Source organism: Coffea eugenioides, chromosome 2, assembly GCF_003713205.1.
Source record: "Coffea eugenioides isolate CCC68of chromosome 2, Ceug_1.0, whole genome shotgun sequence".
Taxonomy (NCBI): domain Eukaryota; kingdom Viridiplantae; phylum Streptophyta; class Magnoliopsida; order Gentianales; family Rubiaceae; genus Coffea; species Coffea eugenioides.
The window spans coordinates 12,195,905-12,221,286 of NC_040036.1; the positions used below are offsets into that span (position 1 = coordinate 12,195,905).

A 25,382-nucleotide genomic window follows, 5' to 3' on the forward strand; every position below is an offset into this window, starting at 1 on the left:
CCTGATCATTATGATATGGAAGCCAGAAGGCGTGCTAAATTTGCTATAGCAGGAGCTGTCACTCTTGTTGTCATGATCCTTATCCCACTCTTCGTTAATGAGTCTTTTAGGGATTTGGAATAGATATATCTACCTAAGAGGAGACTTAATATTGAGATGCCCGTTGTGTGTCCAGCTTTTTTCATGATATTCGTCATTTGCAAGAATAAATCTCCACATTATTGACTCACTAACTGTGGGATATAGTTATTGATGTATTCCATGTTGGGAAGTTAGGGGGAAAATGAAAAGAAAAGTGATAGTATATCAAAATGCACCCATTGACAAAAGGTACCGATTGATTAAGGGGGTACCTATTATTCAAAAGGTTTCTATTTATTGAAAGGTATATATTGACAAAAAGTTACCTATTCATTAAGAAATGTTGATGAAGATGTATGTACATGTCTAAAGAGACGTATTTTCATAAAGGGGTATCTAGACTATAAAAAATAAAAAGATCTAGACATCATTCACTCACTTTTAACTTTTACTTTCATTTTTCTTTCTTCTTTTACTAATAAAAAAAAACATAAAATTCCGTAAATATTCTTGAGAGAGTTTCTTTGTATTGGTGCAAGGAAATTCTAGTTTCTGGCATTGTAATTCTTAGATGGAATTGCCACAAACTCGATAGCAAGTAGCGGGGGCAAATTTCCTCAAGAAAAGTGAATCTATTCACGTCAAAACCACATCTTGTATTCTATATTTGTAGTTATTTTTCTAACACAAACCAGGGGACATTCATTCCTTAAAAGAAAAAAAAAAAAATTTACTACCATGTTTCTTTTGAAATATTGATGAAACACACGACTACCTCTCCAATCAGATGTAAGGTGTACTGAAATCTGTAGTAATTGTTTAGTTGCTCTCCTCTCTTTATATTAGCTTTGTAGACAAAGAACAGTATTAGATAATCGTCCATTCTCATGAAAGGTCTATCTATTATGTTCAATCTTAATACTAGTTCCAATGACCAATGCAAAGGAAGCAGTAGAAAATAGGCGTGGCCAATGAGAGGGTTGGCAAATTTTGCACTTTCAATCAGACATAAATTGGATCGTGTGTATGAATACCGAGAAAGATTTTACATGCAAAAGTAGGCATTCCAATCTTTATTGTATAACTGATCCTGGATTTGATAAGATGGCAAAAGTTTCAGAAGCACCGATAAATACGTTGAAATTGATGTGGATTCTTGATCGCTCCGATGACCATTGACGTAGCAGTTCAAACCGACCGCCGAAAACTTGGCTTCTGGATTTAACTAATTTTAGCCCATTTCGTTCGCAGAATTTCAGGAGCGAGTAGATCATCAGTGTTTGGCTGTTTTTGGGCTGCCAGAGAACGCTGGAAAAAAAAAACAACAACAACAACTTCTTTTTGCTTTTTTATTTTTGGAATTGCTTTTACTCAATGAATTTATCTGTGACTTCTGACGTGAAAATAATAAATAAGAAGTAAGGTTGACTCAGTGTTCAGTTCATAATTCATTTATTCCATATATATATATATATAACTAATTAAGTTACTGTGTTGTACAATCTACAACATTCCAGTTAATTGACAGTTATATCAACCTGTAATTATTTCGACAAGAATTTAGTCTAAGAATCTTAAAACCAAGATACCTTGTCATAGTTTATTCCTAGAAATCCTTTTTTTTGTTTTTTAGCAGAAGAGGGTTGGGAGATTTGAATTCAGAACCTCTAATTTCTAAATCTATTTAAATTCGTTTTCTTTCCCAATCAAGATATCTTGTCATATTTTATTCTTAGCAATTATTTATTTATTTATTTTTTGAGAAGGGGATGGTTGTGGTCTATTAAGTTCTTTTTCTTATCCGATCAAGTGGTCCATTATGTTTTTTACTTCTCATGCCAAGTGGCTTTCCGTGTCGGGCCTAACGATGCAACAGGTTATGAATACGGATGACTAGCCAGTGTCACAACCCAAAGCCCTGGCCCATCTTATGAAATAGGACCCAGCATTGCAATTGACTCTCGTTTTCTGTCGTTGGTTGCGGCCTATAGCATCAGCACGACTAGACCTGGCGAGATGCATCGGAGAACATAATAAAGATACTAGTAGTAATTACCCAAAAAAAAAATGTATATGGTAATAACTGCAAATTAAACTTGCACCCCAAAATTAATCTTTCTTCATCTAATAAAATACTAAAGTGAAGTATTAAGAGCTATTGTTAGAGGTTAAGTACCACCTGCTATAACAAATAAATCAGTGAAGAGTATTATCTGAGGAACGTAACGTCGTACTTAGTTAAGTTTTGAATTTGAGCTTTGAGTTTCTAAATTTCAATCCTAACCAAATTACCAAAAAGGCCTAGAAGTAATAAATGGAGGAAATTAAAGAAAAAAGTAAAGAAAATATATGCATAATAGCAAGTAAAGATAATACTCCAATTCAAGTATTCAATAACTATTAAAAAGTTAATAGGCTACTAAGTTTTCATTGATGTAAAACATAGATAATTAACAAAAAAAACTTTGCATGTTCATGTACATAACTCTTTGGTTGTATATGTAATTGGCCCCTGTCTTATATCCCTATACCAATTAGACATGGAAAAACATCACTGAACTCCCAACCATTTTAACAAGTCAATCAAAAACTTCTATACACAACTTTTCCTTTTTTTTTTTTTTGGGTTTTTGTGTCAAATTTTTCTTTGCTAAAAAGAAAATCCTAAAATTAGTAGTATCAAATTAATTGGCCCCACGGTTGATCATTTCCATGTACTGGTTCAACGACTCTTGCCTCTGCAGCCTCATATCTTCATTGAATTTTTTGATGAATGCTTCGACTCGGCGGTTCAACTCGTCCTGACCCGGTGAAGGCTCCCTATTAATCCTCCCAGGAACCGGAGACAAACTCGCCGGCGGCCGGTGGTTTTGTGCGTCATAATAATTGGTGCGGTCTCTCTGAAGGTCTGTGATTTGGGCACGTGGTCCGGAGTCAAGTCATGCTCCGAATCTAATGATGGTTTACGAAGACCTCCCGCCCATGATTCTCCCACGTGTCAGATCTCTTCAAGTGCCTCGTGAGCGGCACGTGACGCCCATCCGTTATCATCTTCCACGTGCTCTCCAGCGTTTCATCCCTCTTTGGCCTTGCTACCCTCAGCGCTCTCCCACCTTCCAAATCAAAATAAAAAATAATAATTAATAAAAAGAATAAGAGCTAAATGGAGTAACTATTTGACCAACCTAACCTAACTACTTCAAATGAAATTTTAGGCAATTAACAAAAATTAGAAGACAAGAAACCTTTGTGGGCCAATATGGTAGCAACTACTAATAAGTGCGTGCTTATCTAATGTAGCCAAAACATAGCAAATTTCTTCTGTCTATACGTAAACACAAAAAAAAAAAGTAAAGGACAAATTAAATTTCGTAGAGTTTTCCGTGAAACTTCTGCATTAAAAGATGGTCAAACTTAGGACATCCTTAAAAATGGCTAATGTTACAACCATCAAGGAAAAGAATGAATGCACAATTACAAGATGTAATAATACGCAAAATTTCAATTTTTTTTTTAAATCTTTCATGTTTCCTTATCCATATCGTTTTTCACCCTAACTGCTAAATTTCAAATTCGAACTCTCTGCACGACCTTAGAAGCACTGTAACAGTACACTCTAAAAGTTCTCTTCTTATCATTAATGGATCAACCGCAGCTGTTACACCACAAAATTTCGTTGCATGAGTCCACAATTTAAATCTATATAGCGTCCTTAATAAATTACTGCGTGGTAGTTGACTTGTCTTGCTACCAATAGTAGGGTTAAAATTGTAATAGTAGTAGTAGAACTTAAAAAATGGGAAAAAAGTAGTAGTAAAATAAAAGGACGGAATTTTTAATTAGTAAATTGAGTTTATACCTTCGGGACTGGTTTTGATAGGCTTCCTGTGACCCAAATCTCGACGCAGTTAGCGTTTCTCTTTTTCCGGCAGGAGAAGATCCAGGGGAGACTCGGGGAGAACCATCTTCTGAGACGGAGTGGCACTAGACTCCGAACCACCCATTCATCATTCGCCACGTCATCAGCATCTTCAGTTCCTCCAACGGCCTCAAATTGAACACCGTTCACCACCACGGGCTTCAGCTCCACAACCTTCTCGTCCTCATCTTCCTCTTCATCTTCAGCTTCAGCTTCAGCAACATACACCTCCACCACAGGCGGCGGAGGCAGCGACAGCGGCCCCGGAGCTTCCACTGCATTCCTATTCAGCTCATCCTCCCGCTGAGCCAATACTACCGCGGCCACCACATCAGACGGCGGAGGTGTTCTAACAGAAATCAGCGGCTCACGTGATTGATAGGAATCCGAGTTTTTGGATTGGTGATGATGACTGAAGCGGGAGGAGGCGGCGATGGTGATGATAATAACGTTGATGATGAAGTAGAGGTAAGGAGGCTTGAGCCAGGTCACCACAGATTTCCAAACTACAGGAAGGTCATAACAGGTAAAAGCTGTAATCGATGGAACAGAGAATATCATCCCCATAGCCATGGAAATGGCTCCCGTCGAAATCAAGATAATTTTCAGGGAAAGTAGCAACGTAGTAGGAAACGACATTATTTTTTTTCTCCGATTTGTAATTTCCAACAGACCAGAGAGTGGAGTGTATATGCTTAGCTTTGAGTCTGGGGAACTTTTCCTTCCAGGTTGCATGGTTTTGTGGGAGGTGGGTGGCTGGGGATATAAATAGGGGTGGGGAAATGGACGAGGGACCGGGGAGGAGACGTGGTAAGTGGGATTTGATGGAATGAGGGCCGTTGGATATAAACATGGGGTGGGGACCTGGAGGAAGGACTAAGGAGGAGACGCGGTAAGTGGGATTTGATGGAATGAGGGCCGTTGGATGTGGGAATGGAATGGAGTTCGTGAGTCGGAGCTTGGGGGTGCAGCAATGCAACTTGCAGAGGAAATGGGGGGTGGCCCACGTGTGAGAAGATGAAGTGATTAATTAGTCAAATTAAGGATAAAGTGATTTCACTTTAGTTAATTAATGGATTTAACGATCAAATACTTTGTATTATGAAACTAAGAGACAAATTGACAGTTTGTAGTTGTTGCACAAGATTCACACTGAATTTAAATGTTTTCATGATCATAGATTGCTCATACAATTTTTGATAGATTGCTCATTAATACAGTTTTCACATCGACAATGAAATTCAAACACACACATCTTTTGCATGAAAATAATCCGGTCTTTATATTGGTGAAGCTATCAATCACTTGTTATAAAAGTAACCATTACTCCGATATCCATTAGATTTGCTTTAAAGCATAAATGATACAGTATATTATAACTTGTCAATGTGTCTTATTCCATTTGAGTTCTTGATTGGTCTATGCTGCTATAAGAACTTTTGATCAAAGGTAAAAAATTTAAGTAAGACTTGATTTTACCAAAGGAAAAAAGGGATACGCAAGAACCATGAAGCTATTTTGAATTAAGGGATTTTGTGTTCAAAATATGCATAAATTTCAAAGTACCAGATATAATTAATCCTTCTAAGATCGCATATTTGCAAAAGTCTGCCATAACGGTCATATAACAGACTGTTTGAGTCGAGGGCTGGATCCGGGATGCTGATAGCCCGGTCCCATGGTTGCCGGCGGGCTCAATTGGTGGGTAGGGTACACCCCTCTGACCGACCATTCTTGCGATTTTTGTTTGTCACAAATAAAGGGTTTCTCTCTTCCAGCTGGAAAATTTTTAGAAATGCTTTTCAAAAGTAGAAAAGGGGAATTATTAAACTATTTCCGTTATTAATTGTTAAAGTTATCGTTACTTCAGTTAAAAGAGAACAAAAAGCCAACGGTTTGCAATCTAAATTTCGAAGTTGAGTCTTGATATTCTATTGATTTATTTTGCTTGTTCTGTCCCAAAGCAACATGGTCCGATAAATTAGTTATACGTGTCTAATCTGAAACATACACCACTTAGTGACGCTGGTAGTTTTTTTCCCCTTTTCTATAAGATTACCTATAACCAGCGACTGTGGACCAATAAAAGACATAAATTTGTCTGTAAAAGAAGAATTTTAGTGACGCAGGTAGTTTTTTTTTTTTTTTTTAATAAGATTAGCTATGTGGACCAATGCAAGAGATTGAGTTTACAACTAATTTAAACTGTAACTAACCCCTACCAACGATGGGAGAAATATTAACATAAAGTTAGGAGAGACTCACACTTTGGTGAGATTTAAACCTATAATATGTAAATCCTTGTAACTCAATCTTGATCAGTAGACTAAGGTCTCATCGACATTAGGGGTGCTGGCGAGCTCAATCAAACGCTCAACTCAAACTCGATACAGGAACCAAGTTGGGTTTCAGTCTCTCTTTGTGCTACTTGAGTGCTAGTCAAGTAACCCGATTAAGTGTTATTTTATATATTTATTTTGATTATGAAATGACCAATAAAGGTTTATGTTTTAGATAATTTACGTGAAGTTTTGTAACTTGATAAGATTGGAGAATAGTATCGAACCTTATTAAATCGAGTTCGAGTTTTAATTGTTCTTCTCTCAAATCGAATCGGGTTATATAAATTTTTGCTCGCTCAAGTCGAGCTCGAACTCAAATAAGCTTGTCTATCATCGAATTCAAACTCAAGCATAGCACTATTGGGATTCGAGTCGATTCGATATCACCCCTAGTCGATGTGAAACTGATAATCGATAAGATCTCCTCTCGAAGAATTGTTAAGTATTTTGGTTAATTCTCACTAATCTCATTTTTCCTTAACATTTAAGCATTTGGAATCAATCCATGCACTTCTTTTGAAGCAATTCCTTACTCAATTGACAGGAATTTATCCATATCTCTCAAGGGAGATTAGAATTACTTTATAACGACATTTACAGCGTTATTAACTCAAGCACGTATAGTAATACGCCATTTAATTTGATATCACATCGTCTCATGATGTAACAGTTTTAGTAGACCTTTTTCAGGGTGATACCTACTAGTCACCAGCTAAATTCCCGAAGATTATCTGCTGTTCCGGCTGGCACCGAAAGGATAGCTGTGGCAGCAGTTTCGAGTTTTGACTAGAAAATCTAGGACTCGCATCAGACCTGTACCGTACATTTGAACCCAAGGTTGATCAAGTGGTGGTGATTATGCTATTAAATTTAAAAAAAATTCCAGTAAACGTGGAGACAAAATTAAATCGCAATCTTGGCATGTTTCACTCTCTGCACAAGGTGGGGTATTCAATGGCTCATCTAAAAGAAACCATATCCTTAGTTGGAAGTAAGCGTATGACATCTTGATCTTGACTCAGAGTTTGGATGAAAATATTAATTAAGGGTAGTGAAAGATTTAATTTAAGGAAGCCTCATCACAACTCAACATGTAAAAACACTGGACACCATCACTTCTCTGCTTAATCAGAGAAGAAATCTCAAAGATTTCTTGATATTGGAGGCAATACTTATTTATTTTCAAGAAAAATGTGGTCTTGATCTGTTTGTATTGTGTGTGTGACTCTGTCCTTCGAAATGGAATCACCAGTGTCATTATTTGAAAAAAAAAAAAAGAAATAACGAATGAATAAATAAAATGAAAGAAAGAATAAGCGTTCAACTTTTGCTTGCTTTTTTAACCACTAAAACGAAATTCACTTCTGGATAAATCTCAAGCCTTACTCCATAGGAATTGCCATTCCCATCAACTTGTATTCTTTTTTTCTACGTTGAAGCTCAGGAATGGACGGTGGTGGGAGCCAAAAAAAGTCAAAGACTCCACAAAAACAAATCCATTAACCGACATACAAATATGACTCATTTATCTCATTATCCATCATCTACTATTAATTTTCTATCTTATCTATCTATGCAAATATTTGCATGGGCATATCTATAATGCAAAAAGGTTACATCGAAAAAAAGGGCTTCACTCATGCAATCTTTCCTGAGAATCTCCAACAACTTTTTTTTTTTTTTATCTTTTGCTTTAGTTTCTCTGAATGATTATTTTTGGTCATAGTTAAAGCATCTTTATGACTAACAAATAACTTTTAACCTACATTTGTAAAATTTGGCACACAGGGGGATTCTTGCAATCATCATTCTGTTAACTATTTGTACTCCATCATAAGCCCAAGATTCTCTTTTTTTCTCTTGACTGTGAAGCATAATGGAATATGCTGCCAGTATATATATGTGAACTAGTCAATAACGTGTAGAATTTTACATACGTACAGAATATACGTACAGTATATGAATTTTCTTGCTTACTTTGGAAGTCAATTAATTAAAAAGGAAAAGCCCAAATTTCATACCACTGCTCTCGTGAAAAGGATCTTCGAAATACTTACATCTGGAATTATGTCGATTCAATCCTCCTAAACCCTATCTAAGCTAATTAGTCCAATTGGGTAGATTGCATGTAAATTCACTTTTCTTGTCTGAGATAAACATTTTAAAACATTTCAACAGAAACTAAAATAAATTAGATGTTGTATGACTTTTCCAAGCAAAAGACTTGAGATCTACCGAAGAATTTTACGTTGGTTCGGTCGAATAGCTGAGGTGCATGGACGAGATTCACCCATTTTATTTTAAACCAGTCACTGATGCAACACAGTAACAGAAGCCTTGGATAAAATAATCTGATAATGAAAGGCAACTAAATTGCTTTGGAACTGGAATCTGATTGACTTTAAATATCAGATCAAGTCAACCCAGACTCGTATGAGTCCTATTCAAACCGTCGGAAGTATCCAACCGCTACTCATCGAGTTGGCATCTTTTCATGTTTACAGCGAGGAAATTTACCTGCGTCGGTTGCGGAGTTGGGTCCATTTCTGTCGTACCATTAGCGTACTGGACTCATCAAAGGTCAGGTGTAACAACGATTGGTTTTCCATTTGAATATTGGAACTTTTAAATCAGATATTTATGCTTTTTTTTTTTAATATAATAGAAAAATATATGGCTCTTCCTGTCTTTCAAGCTCCAACTAAACCAGTTAAAAGATGTCAATTTGTTTGTTGGAAAAGATTCCCATTTAGGTTGTAAATTATCGTAGTAGATCCGTAGATGTAGCGAATGGACGTCAGCCAAAATTACGCGTTGTGAAGCGTTGATTCCACAAAGAGAAACTTAGGAGTGAATTTGATTTTCAAGATAATCAGTTTTTTCTTTTCTCCCCTTTGGATAAAACTTTTTTTTTTCCCTGCCAAATTAATTAGGTTGCTTTGGTGAAGCATTTGATCTTGAATACGTATTTGATCCTTTATTCAGATCAAGAATAGAGTCTGGTGTCGCCAAATGCTGAACTCCTAATTCACATAGTACTAGTTAACGAAAAATTACTAACTACTAATTTCGTCAAAAGTGATTTTCGAGCGACTAATTTCTAAGAAATTTGCCTGCAAACGGTGGGCTAGAATGATTTGTATGGTAGTATGCACGGTTAGAGTAGAAAATTTCAACAATAAAGCCAAAAGTTTGTCCACTTGTCATCTATCAGACGTTCATAATTTACAAAAGATTAACTTAATCTACTCTACCTAAAGAATAACCGTTAAACTTTGAAAGAACTCTTAATTAAAGTTTTATAGGAAAATAGCGTCCCTAGAACGTCCTGAACGAACGAGTGATGAGAATGGAAACTAAATTTATCCAAACTTTTTATTACAAAAATAAAAGAAAAAGATAAGCATTTAATTGCCATACTAAAGATTTAGATCTTAATGAACATATACATATATTTTTTTTTCATCCTCCCATCTCTTCATGTACCCTTCTTATTTTCAATTGTCAAATCCAAAATTCAAACTTTAAACCTAACAGGTGCATTTGCTTAAATTAAAAATGTTAAAATAAAAAACGAAAAAAGAAGACTTGAGGAGTTGACCATGAGGGTGGACTCAGTACCAAGGGAAGGTTGTTAAGACTCTTTTTCGCTGTTAAATTTAGGATTTGAATCCTATGCATGAGAATTGGGGTGAGTTAATCAACCTAGCAGAGAAGTCTATTATAGTAAGTACATCTTAATTTCGAAGAAATGTTGAAACCATAGCTAGGTTGATAAAATAGGGAAAACATCACTGGGGACCCAATCGGCCAAACCCCGGCAGCTAACCACAGCACAGGTTTCTGCTGTGCTGTTGCAAATTGCTGAACCAAGACAACCGCGTCCACTGTGCTTGACACAACTGAATTGCGGCCCCTTTCCAAATATAGACAGGCCTACGGTCACTGCCATTGTCTACGGATGAGAGTGGCCAGTGACATCTTTGTCCATTTCCCTGCTCTAGCCCACCACGACCAGCTTCGTGGGCTGACCCCCCCAACCGACCATTTGTTCCTTCTAAATTGACACCCACCCTCTTCCATGTGCTGCCTTTCTGTCAAAATCGACCCACGAACGGACCAAAAAGGGCATTCTCCAGGCTCTGGCTGCCGGGTCCTAGGCAAAGGAATGACATGACAGTAGTTTCTTTCATCACAATTCCCTATCTTTTTCTTTTTCGCTAAGATACTACATATAAATTTTTTTAAAAAAAAACATTCTTGGTTAATGAAGCACCATTACCTTCATTCTTCTTCTACCATGAAAAAAAGTAGTAATGAAAATCCACAATTACCTTATTTTCTATCTAAAGATAAACAAATTTCTCTCAACAAGTACTGTTTATATCTTTTAATTAGTAATATCAAGATTTAAGGGTTTTTTTTTTTAAAGGCAGCAAGATTGATCGCTTTCATTAATAAGGAAATAAGCCTGTAGAAAAAGTTTAAAGAGATAAGATTAAGGTTTTAAAAACATTTTGTTGCCATTTTAGGAGATATTTATCTCATTTTGATGGTTTAATTTCTAATAAATCTTCCGATAGTAGTTGATTCCTTTTCTCCAAAGTCTACTACTAGTCGTCTGTTAAACTAAGGTTCAATCATGACTGAGGTTGGAGTAAGATTAGTCCCTAAGGAAGTTTAGACATTATTGCCTCCCATCTTTTTAACCTTTTAGAGAAGCATCAATAATTACTGCACATCTGTAATTTTTGATCTTTGTCCTTTAGAGAAACATCAATAATTACTGCACAGCTGTGATTTTTTGAGCCACCCACAAAGGCTAATAAAAGCATTGCGCGGAATACAAGTCAAGAAATGAAGAGCAGAAAAGTCCATAGATAGAACTTGTAAAGCGTACACGGAAATGAAGACTCCGAAGACTTTACTTTATCTTGGAATAATTTTCAAAGTGGGATAGTAGTTGAGATAATAATCTCCAATCTGATTATTGGCATCGAGGTTGTTTCCTTTCCCGTTTGGTCTAGTATTCACCCTATCGACAAATTCTTGAGGAAGAGGAGGCCATGGCTTAACCGCCTCCAGCAGTCCATATAAGGTGAATTTGAAGGAAGTTTCTCCCGCAAGAAATTATGGACGTGCTTGAGGTCTTGTCTGGACCTTCTTTTTTTCTTTTTTTTTTTTAAATGTCTGGACATGACTCTCTGTTTTTTTTTTTTTTTTCATTTTGATTTTTACAAATGGGCAACACTAAGACGTGCTGAATAATGGGATTTACCTAATGCCTAGTTTTTTTATTCTTTTTAAACAAGAGAAGAGTGGGATTGAGAAGCGGTAAGGGGACAGAAAGATTTGAAACTAAAACCTTTAATTCTTAGAATACTACTTAAGATATCTTATTGTCTTGCTGAGAATTATACCAAATCACACGAAACATAGAATAGAAAACTTTTTTTTTAAAATATGATAAAAGCATAGAATAGAACTTTTGTATGTATTACATATTTAACACGCATGTTCTAAGGAAACTTCATGCGAACTTTCAAGATAAAAATTTGTCATACACCTAACTGAATATGCTTGGACCACTTGTACTTATCCGGTAATTCAATTTCATGTATGACTTTTCGCGGGTAAAGAAGTGTAGGGTTTCGAACTCTGAATACGACAGTGGACTGTCTACCGTGTGAAAGAAAGAATAGAATAGATAACTCCATTCCTTCAACTGCCAACCATTCTCCGAATACAACAACAAATTTAAATGGAGGAGGGCAACAGCAACATAAAGAAATTACGTGTGTCCATGAAGATTGAGATCCGAGGGTCGAACGTTTGAAAATGGAGTGAACGTTAATGGTCGATCCAATATGCAGGTATGGGTAAGGAATTGGGGGTCCCATGAGAGCAATAGGCAGTTATTTACGTTTCAACTAACATAACTGCCCAGAAGAGGTGGCACCGACTCATTGCCAGGAATTCCAAGTCTCCATCTCCAGAAGTTACGGAACGATGTTGCATGCCAACCCCTTCAATTAATTTCTCCTAATATATTAAGCTTTGGAGGAGACGATCAGAAGTGTATATATATATATATATATATATATATATTTCTTGCTTTCATCTCATCCGTTAAATTGACGATAGCAGTGGTCATTCTTCTAGTGTCGGAAAAGGCACCATTCTTAATTAGAGAAGAAAAAGCTAACGTCCATAGCTGGACAACGGTTGTGTTTTGGATAATGTATTATGTCGAAAAGAATAAAAAAAAAATAAAGCCAAAGACTATCTTTACTGTCTGAGATGTAAGGTAGAGAATCAACGTTTATAGACGTTTTGGATAATGCAAGTGTGTTTGGATAGCATATTATTTGAAATATTATTTGGAATAATTACTGTAGCATTTTTTGTGATGTGATGTGTGTGAGATAAAAAGTAGTTGAGAATATAAAAAGATGGATTGGAAAATATATTTATGATACAAGCGAAATATTATTTGAGATAAATTTGCAATCCAAACACAACTGTGGATGGTAGAGAATCAAGGTCAGTTTTTGCCATATTATCACTTAAAATATTTTTAATGTTTGAGATTTAATTCGATAACTCAAAAGACAAAAAAAAATTTTGTAGGATAGAAAATAAAAGTGAATGCGTATCAATGGCCAATAAATTAAGCTTTGGAGTAGAGGTATAGATGGTATATTTCTTCTTGCTTTCAAGTTTCATCTTATCAAATTGGGAATACGTACACTTGTTCTTCTTCGATTCCTCACCTGCGTTGATTAACCAAAATTAGCTTGTAAAAAATTTGTAGTACTAGTGTCAAAAAGGGTACTTTATTTTTCAATGGAAAAGACTGACGTCTATAGCTGGATAACAACTTGTTTTTCTGGATAATGGATTGTATCAAAAGGAAAGGGGAAAAAACAAGAAACAAAGATGTATCTCACTCTTCGACAAAGAAAGTAGGATGATAATTTAAAAACCTTGTAACGGTTACTTTCGATGATCGCTGGCTTGAATTGTTCGAGTCAAGAAACCATCAAGTGGGGGTGCAGATGCAATAATTTCACTTTAGATATTTATATACAGTTAAATATTTATAACTGGTTTTAATTAATTGTTCGAGGCTTTAACTATCAAGGGGGGAGCATATGCAATATTTTCTCTTTAAATATTGAGTAAAATTTTTATACATTATCAGTGTATAATTTTTTACACTATCAAATTGAAATCATATTACATAGCATGAATTTAAATTCAAAATTTAAATTATGCACATGCGACATACATTCATAGTTGTTAGTGTAAAAAAAATTACTATACTATTAATGCATAAAAAGTTAATTCTTAAATACTCCCTCTGTCCCACTTTGATTTGATAGATTTGATTTTTTTGCCACACAAATTGAGAAAAGTTAGTTAACTTTGTTGGAGTAATAAATCTAATTTACTATCTTACTAAAATACTCTTACATTAAACGGAGTATAACTAATTAGCTTTACCTTAAATAAGTTAAGTTATACTCAAGAAGAGGGCTAGATTGAGCAGTAAAGTGGGAGGGGTTGCAAGTAAAATGTCTTTGGTTAAAGTCCTCTCAATTATAAAAAAAAAACATTAAATAAGGACATTTTAAAAAGTTATAATTTAATTATATTTTTCAATTGTAAAGTAAATTGTAATTTGAAATGAATGAAAAAGAAAAATAAAGCTATCAAAATGAGACGCAGCGAGAGTAGTTAAGTTTTGATCGTGTAGCTCAATTACAAAATGTAGAATTGATAACGAAAAGGACTATATCTCAATGTCGGCCCGAGGCCAATGTGTCAACCTGCAATTCAGTTTAAGTCTAAGGGACCATGTAATAATTTACGCTTTCATAATGGCGTTTGTACACTTTTCTTGACTCATATGCTTAAGTCGTGTGCATTGACGGGCCATTGCTGAACCCAGACAATTGACCGCCATTATGAGTCAATCTACTCGGGCCATCCACGAGATTACCTAATCAATTGAAACTGATGTACCCAGCTTAGGAGCATTATTCCATAACGAGAATTATCCTCAGAGAATTTACCGGGAATTATCCATCATACCCTATTTTTCCAATTGCCCCACTTGCAGAAGAACCGCCAGATCAATATAATTGGTTTCTTTTTTTATTTTTTATTTTTTTAACATGGAAAACGAGGATGAATACTAAAATTAGTGGCGAAGCCGGAACATTAGACCAGTGGAGCAATATTATAGTTAAAAAAATGATATAATTATTATGTGAAAAAGATATTGAACTTATAATTATGTATTTATTTTTCGTTATTTTTTAAAATTTTTTTACTTATTCAAGTAGTATTCAATTTTTTGCTTAATTAGTTTTGAAATAATTGTATCATAAGGAGAGATGTCTAAAGTTATTATTTAGGGGGGTGGGGGAGGGGTGATGGGCAATGTAGAGGGGCTATGAATTTTTCAAAATATAGGGAGTAATTTCAAGGGAGAAATATTTCCTAGAATTGAGAGGGAGGGGGGACAATTATGATAAAAGCCTACAATTCTGTGAAGTTTTCATGTCTATTCCATAAATTGTGCAAAATTGAAGGAAGGAGGGATAATTGCCCGCCCTCTTGTAGTAAAACAAAGTGTTTGGATAGTAAATTATTTCAAATAATATTTTATTTGTATCATAAACACATTTTTTAATCCACCTTTTTATATTTCCAATCATCTTTTTATCTCACATACATCACATCACAAAAAATGTTACAGTAATTATTTCAAATAATACCCGTAGAAGTGTTGATAAATTCAAAATGTTACTCAAATTCTAAACTTTCGATTAATTGTCTTAATAAATCCAACATGTTAAGCTAATTATTTAAGTTATGCATATTCTACACGTAAAATAAATTTTTTTTTTGGGGTTGGCTATCAGGCCTATAGCTGATGGAGCTTTGTCTAAAATAAAATTGTCAAGAAAAAGAAGTTAAAAAATGTGCCAAAAGATTATTTGAATAATTATATGTTATATTGGCTGGTATATTACTGGCTTGATCAAATATTTTGTAAAAATTCAATTGGTCTGTCATCCATGCAAAACACATTTTGTTTATTCATATTCGCCATTATTCTAATGAATTATCTCTATATATATATATTCAGTGTTTGAAACGACAAATTAAACGAAGAGAGGATACGAGTTGAGCCTGAAGGTTTAATGTGTGAAAGCAACAATGGAAGTGGATGTATGTAGCTAGTTCACACCTTATCACCGTCAATCTTCTAAGACTCTGCCAAATGTGCAGCTAGCAATTAAGATAAATGGCTGCATGGGTTTGGTGGGCGCGGGGGGTATATTCCATGTACTCGGAGTTCTAGTTGGAGTTTGAAGGCTACCATTTTTACTGAAGCGTACATGACATTTGAAGCTTCACAACTGCCGACGAATCATCACTACACAAGTTTCAGGCAAGTTGCTCATCAGTCAAAAACATGTATGATAACCTAGAGATGCTTTACCAGTTTTTTGATGGGTTCATCTATTTAATGACTTTGTACCATTTGATTTCGAGGTCATGCCAGCTGTACATTTAGAATGGATAGATTTGTCGGGCGAGTAGGGAAGTACATTTAGAATTCCCTCATATGCCACTTTTAGACCTAAATCTTAGATATGACAGTTAGGGATGAGAATATAGTGATGAGGAGCGGTGGAATAAACCTAACTTTATTTTGTCAAAAATTCTTACTTTTGTAAGAAAATGTCAGAAAGAAAACTCATTCTCAGGGGGTTTGGGGGGGTCTTTATCTCTTAGCAGCGGGGTACCCCTGTGGGATTTTCTATCCCACATCGGTAATGAGGGGGTTGGGGTTTAGGTTTATAAGTCCCTCACAGGACTCCAAAAGTTACCGGCTTTTGGAGTTACTGTGGGGAGTTAGGTTTATTTTGCCAAAAATTCTTACTTTCGTAAGAAAATGTCAGAAAGGAGCGGTGGAATGTCAAAAATAAAAAAAAAAAAAAATTGGCATGTGTTAAACTCACATGTAAAAATTTTTAATTTATTTGATAATCAAATTTAACACTTAAATTTAATGTATTCAAATCTTAATTGTGTTTAGATTGTTTTATAACAAAAAATAGTGCCACTTAATTGATCTAGTGCTTCTGAATTATCTAGGCAAAATTGAGTTCAGAAAATAAGTGATAAGTTTTTCATTTATCACTTAATATAAGATATACTTATACGTTGGGGTTTAAGTACTTTTTTTATATGACCAAAATAATCCGTAGGTTGTCTTCTCCCACACCCTCTCTCATCAACATCCGATCATAAGTCCCCCACCCCTTCCTTTCTCATTTTCCATTGGGCATCATTATGGATAATTAAAAGGAGTTTTCCATTGAAGTGTTCTCTCATATAAGCTAAAGGTGTGCATACAAGTCTGTAGATATTTGTATCGTTTCCGCCATATTTGACAACTATATGATTCATCATTAGTTTATGGTTTGATTACAAAATTCGTTGAAGACATCACAGAAAATGTAGAACACGAAGGAGGATCTCGACAAGTTGATCAAGCTTTTATGATCAACTTACGTGAGCAAATTAAAAATCAACATTTTTAGCATTTTAGACGAATTATATTTATAGCATTTGATAGACTATTATTTGTATTTTGTCAAATATATTTATTCCATTACCAATTTTATTTCAATTTTAAGTTCATTCTTTTTCTAATAAGTAATTCTTATTTTAAATAAAATTAAATCATATGTGCTACTATTAAAATACACCAATATAATAGCATTATTTATAAATAAATCAATATAAGGACAAAATTGTAAAGTAAAAGAAATTCGGCATTCAGTTGTCTATAATTATCAAACATACATAATACATTCAATGTTCAAATTCAGACAAAAATTGTATTAAATTTACCACTTAACAATTCAGTAACTTAATGAATTCAAATTTCAGACTTCAATTTTATCAAACATGCCATAAATTTAGAGATCAATTAACCTGGTTGTTATGGCCCAAGAGACCCGCAAGACAAGCCAAGGAAGACTACTTTTGAGCTAGAGATCATAAGTAATTGACTATGAAAAGTCAGAGATTTTGCAATATTTTCTGAAGTTTTTTGTAAAAAATATATTGTAACGATTTGATGTGTGTAAAGTAAAAAAAATGATTAAAAATGTATTTACGAAAAATGTAAAATTTTTTTGAGATTCCCAAATCATAATGTTCTCCTTTGTAGAATCAAAACTCAACTCCAGCACCTTTTGGACAATATTCTGAGAGAGAAAAGCTTGAAGCCGATCAACATTCCATGAGCCACCCAAGAAGAATTCCGCCACCAGCATTGGCGGAAATTTTAACAAAGTCTGGCAAAACTTTTACAGAACAATATATATATATATATATAACAATTTTATAGTTTTATTTTCTTCATGTTGGTGCCATTTTCCCGATTACGGGGATTTACATCGATATTTGCTTACTGCTTTTTACAACTCCCTCTTGCCCCCTTTCTGATATAATCTTGTTTCCTGCTTTCTGAATCTTTCCTAGCATGAAAACACGCATCCTTTTGGTTATTACAGTATCGGGCAACATTCGTGTTTTATTTTCTTATTACCAGTTGCTGTCGATGCCCCACATCGCAGGTGATCCACTCCACTCAAGTTAGAAGCATTGTGTTTCTTAGCATAAATCATTCTCGGAAGTTCACAAGGTAAAAATCTACTATATTTATGCTAGCAAAATTAAGAATTGACAAGCTAAATGCCTTAACATAAGAAGGGATATAGCAGGTAAATTACAAATATTTGCAATATACAATCTGCTGATAAATAAAAGAATGGAGCCAATTCTGAACATCAGTCACTATAATAATTGCTTCAAACCAAAAGTAGTATTTAACTATGGATATGCTAATTTTGTGCTCTAAAGTAACAAATGAATTGGGGTGGTGGATCACCGTTTTGTAAACATTCCCTGCACTAAAGAAGAGAAGTCATAATTTGATGGTGCACTCAAAGTTGAGTAAGGCCTGCCCATCCCCGCAGCTGATATTCTTCCACCTACTGGAGCCATTGGTGTTGCATTGTACATGCTGGCAAAGACAGATTCTGTAAGTGTTTGAAGTTATTTTCGAAAGGCTGATTTCAAATTACTGGTATCTTTCCATTGAATAATGCCTATCTTCATGTTTTCAATGTATTATTAGAATGCCACGCAGGGACTGCGGGGATTTGCACTTTCTTGATTTCATCTTAAATTTTCACAGCGATTCTTGTGAGCTGCATTAATTGGATATCAGATTGCGGGACATCAAATTTTCATAAAACTAGTAGATATAGAACCAGAGGACATTTGATTTGGTTACATGCACTCAGATGCTTGAACAGGCTGGAAGAATGATTCAGGTGGAATTTCTATGCCAACCTTTGGATTGCATTTTTCATGATTTTTCATGGAAAAATTACTGTAGCGATTTGATGTATGTGAGGAAAAAAGGTAATAGGAAAATGTGATTACGGAAAACGACGTAATTTTCCGACGGAAAACCGCAATCCAAACAAGGAGATTATCTATTAACGGAAGTGATGCAAACGAAAGGGCGCGCACACTGTATTTTGCAACAAAACGACAGCAAGTCTCTTCAAATAAAGCTGAAAACTCTGATGAAGGCTGTTTAAGAAAGGTGAAAGACACCTTTTGATTGAGTTGTTATTCATGTCTAGATGTCATTCTATGATCTCAGATTTCAGATTATTCAGTGGATATTAAAGGTAATTTCTCCAACAATTATGGATGAAGAAATTCATGCAAAAGACGTTCCATAGTTAGTATTACCTTAAATTTGGACTTGCAGAAGCAGCAGCATAGCAGTTTAAAGGTTGAACACTTCCCATCTTGTACAAGAACATAAAAATATAACAATGGTAAGAAGAAAATATGTTAAAAAAAAAAAATAAGATTAAGAGAATACATTCAGGAGACCAACCATTCTTCCAGGTGCCTGATAGCTAATTCTTCCCCAGTTTTGAGCATTGGAGGTGGCTTGATGTATATTGTTGGGAATTGAATGAGACTGACCCCAAGGCCTTGGTGCAGCAGCCATGAAACTAGACTGCTGTTCAGCCAGCATCATATGTTGTTGTTGGACGGGCAAAGGTGACACCACGCTAGACTGTGAGAAAAAAAAAAAAAACTAGCAAGTTAAGATGTAATCTTACCTAAGAACAAGAACTGCACATGAACACTTAATAAACATATAGATTTGGTCAAGAACATACGTTACAAGTACAACAATTTCCAGGGACTGCCCAACAAATTTGAATTGAACCTTAAAATACAGTTAATGTTCTGAATTACCCTGTTCCTTTTTTATTTCAGTGATTATTTGTCATCAAAAGAAAAGAACCTCATAATATGGCAGAATAAACTTTAACTGATTGTCGCAAAAAGTCATATACCTTGTCAATGAGGCTCATGGTGTCATTCTTCATATCATCTAAAGGTTTCCCTACAACAGTTGGGGTATTCCACTGAAAATCTCTAAGTAATTCTTCAATACCAGAGTCCAGCTTGCTCTTGTTTTCTGCAACCTTAGATGGAACCTTTTGCTCTAAGCATCGTGTAGCTTCAGCAGCTGCAACAAGACAATTAAATCATTAGTGCAAGGCAAAAAGGTTTTAACTTATCCAACTATAGATGGCTTCTTACTCCATGGCGATAAGAATTACAGCCATCACCACCTCCCTAAGAAAATAAAAGAAGGAAATAAAAAGTGCTGGGAGTAGTCAGTAAAAATGCCTGCATGATACCAAATAAATCTCAGGTGAAGAACATACTCTGCGAATGTCCCAATGAAAGATTATTAGCAGCAGACAATTTGGGGTCATTTTCTTTGGCTTCCTCCATAGAAAGCTTATTAAGAAAATCAGTAGCATATTCAACCTTAGCTTCTGATTCCATTGGGGTGGCCCTGCCTCCTGGTTGTCCTTTCCTAGCCTGAGTGTCTGATGGCTCCAATTTCTGGTGAACTTCTTGCGGTTTCACAGCAGAAGCAATCTGTCCAACAGTCCATGTCAGTCTTTGGGAAACAATTATTTCTGGTATAGAATAAAAGCAAGCTACCAAATCCAGATCATTCAAATATATGCTCAGAGAGGGCAGAAACATGTTCAGAAAAAGGATGGCTCAATTTCCAAGACATCCAAAAATGGAATACAAGGAAATCAAAGTCTAGACCTCTGTATCTCTTTAGTGAACTCAAAATTCAGAAGTCTCCTGACTGACAAGTATTAGGTTGTAAATGTGGAGGCATGTGAAGGTTCACTATCATATGTAGTTGCAGAGTTACATGTGCTTAACAGTGAGCAATTTTCCCCCAACCCCCTCCAACTGTGATAAAAGTACTTCATAGGCATAAAAGTTCTAACCACTTTTCGAATTTGCACCCATTTGGACCCCATTGTAAGATTCCTTCCTCTATCACATACTGTGCCCTCTACAATTATAGTTCTATAAAATTCAAGAATTCAATGTAGACTCACTTTAAAGTAAAAAAGTTCCAACATGTTCACTTTTTTAGATCCAAGCAACAATTAAGCTCGAATGATACACAACAACTATCAAAGAATACAGTTCTTTACTCTTCACTATCAAATCCAGTCAAAAGGGTTGCTAAACGCAGCTTCCGTGCTATGACTCTTATGTACAAAATTTACAGGCTTCAACTGATCTCATCGGACTTGTGGAAAAGAAGACAAAAATACAAAGTAAGATCTTCAGAAGTTGCAAAATTCGAAGAAAAGTACAAGGACAAAAGGAGATGAAGGGAGGGAGGAACAAAAGACAAAGCAACCAAGAAAAGAACATCTTTTAAGTTTGTTCTTTTAACCTGTTCGGATACTTTAGGAGGCGCAGGGTTACAGCCGTTTTGAATGGAGGGGGAACTTGTAACATTATTCAGAAGTTTAGAGTTTTTCCTCTCTTCCGACAAATTATCTGTGCACTTAAGGTATCCAGTACTTCTACTTCCAGATCCCATCTTCTTGTCCAAAATTCTATCTTCTCTCACAGCTGGAGATGCTTTAAAGTTTCCATTCCTTGGGATCCATCTTTTCTCGACATACCTAACAAGAAATTGAAAAATAGAAACAGGATAAGTGCCTATTAGAATTCCACCACTAGGGAGTAACAATGAAGCTGGACAAAGTCATTGGCATCATAGTTGGTCAAAGTACCGATCAACCACTATCATACTTTGCACGGATAAAATTTTCAATTCCAACTCTATCAAATTTTTGAGGCAGCTCAGCTTCCCAATAGCTATTTGACTTCTCATTCCCCATTGCTGCAAAGATGAACAAACAAGTTAAGTCCAAAGGAACCATTGAAAAACTTAGTTTATCTGTCCACAAGAGGTGGAAAGGAATCCTGCTCACATTGAATCAATGCAACTTGATCTGGAAGCCATGTGTCAAGAGTAGCAGATCTCACCTGCAACAAATTAAACAAGTTTAGTAGGCATAGCATTGAAGACATTTTAAGGAAATACAATTAATCCAAGACAAGTAGCAGGGGCAAAAGATTTGCTATCCATCTGATAGGTGCACAAGTAACTCCCAAGAGCTAAAATTTCCGGTGAATATCATACTACTCTTTCATTACAGATGAACAGGATGATACACATCTTTTCCAAATCTTGAACATGTGTCATGCAAGTATGATACACGCACCTTTGATATGTGTACTCCAAGACCTCTATGGATTCCAGAACATTGCATGCATATGAAGATTCCCAGATTCACGCTAGCCCATCTAGGGCCTCTTCACAGAAATTAAATGTACCATTAGGACAAAAAAGCATGACATCTAATGTTTGAAATAATTATATTGAGACTAATTGCAGAATATACAGCTCCCAGGTACATACTTGCTCTTGCAGTCAGCACAGTATTGGTTCTCCGGCAGTTTGAGTAGCCCCTCAAGAATCTGTCGGAAGGACACAACATAGAAATTCTTCCTTTTAGCCTCAGTATACTAGAGATAACTGGATCTAATTTTGCTGGATAAAGCAAGATTGTAGGTCAGAGGCCCTCAATCACCACAGAACAGAGGCATCTTTGATCATTATAGTATCTACTCGTCAACAGATATAGATTTTATCTTATTGTCAAAATTGAATGGAGCTTAGACATCATGGATAACAGAAAAGTCAAAATTGATATCTGAGATTTCAGTTTTCTTGGCACAGAAAGAATTGGATAACAGAAAAGTCAAAACTTTTCCCCAGAGATCAGTGAACCAAAGTCTATCTAGTAGAGAGAAGACTCCATCTTTAATGCATTCAGGGGTGCAAAAACCAGTTGAAGACATAGATTAACATAGATCTAACAAATATGCTCGTAGTTGTCTACAGTCAAATGCCTTTTCAAATTTAGAAAAGAATTCAATCTATTACTCATTTTGATATGCCATTGTTCTGCATGACTGCATCTTTTGCTAGGAAAATCAAATTCCATAAATGGATTAATACCCATAAAATTTGTGGAGATCTGCATTAGCTCAAACTAACATGAAATTTGATTTCAGAAAGATGCAAAACCAGCTCTTTATTGCTTGTCAACCAAAAAAGGGGGGAGGAGGGTTTCCAAACATTTCATATGCTGGTTCAAGTATAAGTAATCAATTCAAGCTAAAATTGGCATATGTTGATTGATTGGTTCTGGTATTGCAACTTCCAGACTCTTATGTGTCAAGCCAAAATCTTTAAATGAAACTTATTAATCTCACAGTATTCTGAATTAAAGCACATGAACTGCATGTTGGAATTACCTAGAACATCATAGCTCCCCAAATGTTTAACATATGTCTAATCTATGAAAATGATATTCCTTCATATCAATCATGACTGCCTTTCCTGTAAAATCTTATCTAGCACAAACTTCTTTGTGCCAATCCATTCTTTGCCTGTTTGTTTCCTCATCGAGGTCCTAGATGTTCTGTTAATTCTTTCTTTAGCACTAAAGGAAACTCATACTGCGATAACTCTTTCGGATCGATGCCAAATCTAAGACACAGATGGAGGAAGGGCTTGTTTTAAGACACAATTAAGAGTCCACAGGAACTTTTAATAAAAAGCTAGTCTTTTCAGGGGCACCAATCTAATTTTGCCAACATATAAATTGAAATACACCAACATAGTGCTGTATGCTCTAGATTATGGACTTATGCATGTCAACCTCAACTACTTTCCCAATATGTCCAGCTATGCCGAAGTATCATGGTAATAGCAGAATATCAATGCTATAAAATTGTGTTCCAACCTCCAATGTGGGGCCTGATGCCAAAAGAAATATTGGCTTATAGAACCTTTGACAGGAATAGGAATATATAAAACTGAATTAAGACCCAGCATTAGCTCATGATTGTGGATAAGTCTAATTATTTTGAGCACCAAATGGAACACAGAATAAGTTCGTCCTATGTCATCAATGACTTAAAAAATAGGAAGTTTGTTAACCAAACACACCAAATCATACATTGGCACTTGGCAGCAAAATAGTCAAGCACCGACTATCAATCTATTAGACCAAATTAGTTAGACATTCATGTTCCGTCCCAAATTGAAATTCAACCACATGCTAAACCCTCGAGAAAGGAAAAGAAATATCTCAAGAAAAGATGTTCTTTTTCTAAGCAAACCTAAAGAAGAAACTTAAAAGCCTAAATTCTGAAACTAAAATCTAACTAATAACAGAAATAAACGATGTATTTGTCCATAACGGACACGGCTCTGCTATGCTTCTCAAGAACAAAAAATTAACACCTTAATAAACAGAGAGAAAAAAAATAATTTAAATTGAAAAAGAATAATTTAAATTACAGACCCATCATGGTAAGACAAGAGGAAGTATTCAAACACAAGGAATACAAATTCAAACAATCCTAGCACATCAAATTTCAAAACCCACGTAAATTTCAGCGTCATGGATGCTTAGACATATTTCATGCTCCTAAAGATTCAATTTTTAACAATTTTTTTTCAAAAAAATAACTTGACATGGGATTGAAAGAAAACAGATGTATGCTTATGGAGCATGTTGACATATTATTGCTGAACAGGGATACCAGTACAACGAAATTTCCAAAACGCATTAGTTAAAACTTAAAAGACATAGTCACATATTACTTTGTTATGCAAGAATTCAAGCTTTATCAAAATCTTGGACATACAGACTCCAGCATGATTGAAGACACATATATATTGATGAAAGGAATCATAAAAACACGAAATTTTGACAACAAAGATGAATTTCAGCTCCATAAAAATTCGAACTTTGACAATTTCCCATGATAAGGAGAAAAAAAAAAACCTTACCTTTATGTGCTTTGCATTAAGCTCCTTGGAAACGCTGGCTTTTCCGTTCATGGCGTGGTGCTCTTCCCTTACTGGGCTGCCAAACTTTCTCTTGCTTTGTCTTTGCGTAGTTGCAAACAATACAAGGAGGATAACTCTTTCTTTGTTTTTCTTGTTGGACTTGTGATACGAAAGGATCAAGAAACTGCTAAGAAAACTGAGCGTAAAGAGAAGGAAAAGAAAGAGACAGAGGAGAAGATATTCGCAGCCCAAGCAGAAGCAAGTGGAGGAGGCTAAGGTTGTGAGTTGTGAGTCAGTCCCCTGAATTTGACTTTTTTCGAAGTTCCATTCCGATTCCTTCTTTGCTTTGCCGTTGTTTTTCGAGGCTGGCGTGTGCGGCTGGCTGGTCAAATCCAAGACGACCCCGCTTTTTTGTTGGTTCTTGAAATTGTGCCTGCCATTTGTTTCTACACAATTTATTTGTTCTATGCGGAAGAAGTGTTCCAATTGATCTTGTTGATTACAGTGCCTAGTCGGAGTATCAATTATTAGTAACACTTTTGGTCTATTATGTTTGTTAACTTTAGGTGGGGAGTTTTGATTGATTTAAGGACAAATCTGAAATGGGCTAAAGAAAAATGAGTTAAATTTTAGAAGGCAT

General features: G+C 35.4%; 2 protein-coding genes across 3 annotated transcripts; both read right to left on the reverse strand.

The window, feature by feature from the left end:
• Positions 1-2,919: 2,919 nt before the first annotated feature.
• Positions 2,920-4,716, reverse strand: LOC113763019. The gene is made up of 2 exons (XM_027306696.1): positions 3,941-4,716; positions 2,920-3,194 (listed from the first exon to the last, which is right to left on the reverse strand). Exons 1-2 carry the CDS (start codon positions 4,637-4,639, stop codon positions 3,180-3,182), a joined length of 714 nt encoding a protein of 237 aa, XP_027162497.1. The 5' UTR covers positions 4,640-4,716; the 3' UTR covers positions 2,920-3,179.
• Positions 4,717-18,140: 13,424 nt separating this feature from the next.
• Positions 18,141-24,999, reverse strand: LOC113762779 (ADP-ribosylation factor GTPase-activating protein AGD5-like). Of its 2 annotated transcripts, XM_027306370.1 has the most exons (11): positions 24,743-24,999; positions 22,295-22,353; positions 22,098-22,188; positions 21,804-21,858; positions 21,622-21,712; positions 21,257-21,491; positions 20,205-20,424; positions 19,827-20,002; positions 19,355-19,540; positions 19,204-19,262; positions 18,141-18,460 (listed from the first exon to the last, which is right to left on the reverse strand). In XM_027306370.1, the coding sequence occupies exons 1-11, from the start codon at positions 24,791-24,793 to the stop codon at positions 18,322-18,324; spliced, it is 1,362 nt and encodes a 453-aa protein (XP_027162171.1). In that variant the 5' UTR covers positions 24,794-24,999; the 3' UTR covers positions 18,141-18,321. The 2 variants fall into 2 exon arrangements, with proteins under 2 accessions (XP_027162171.1, XP_027162173.1); XM_027306372.1 differs by lacking the exons at positions 22,295-22,353; positions 24,743-24,999 and having other exon boundaries at positions 21,603-21,712; positions 22,098-22,134.
• Between the last annotated feature and the right edge of the window lie 383 nt (positions 25,000-25,382).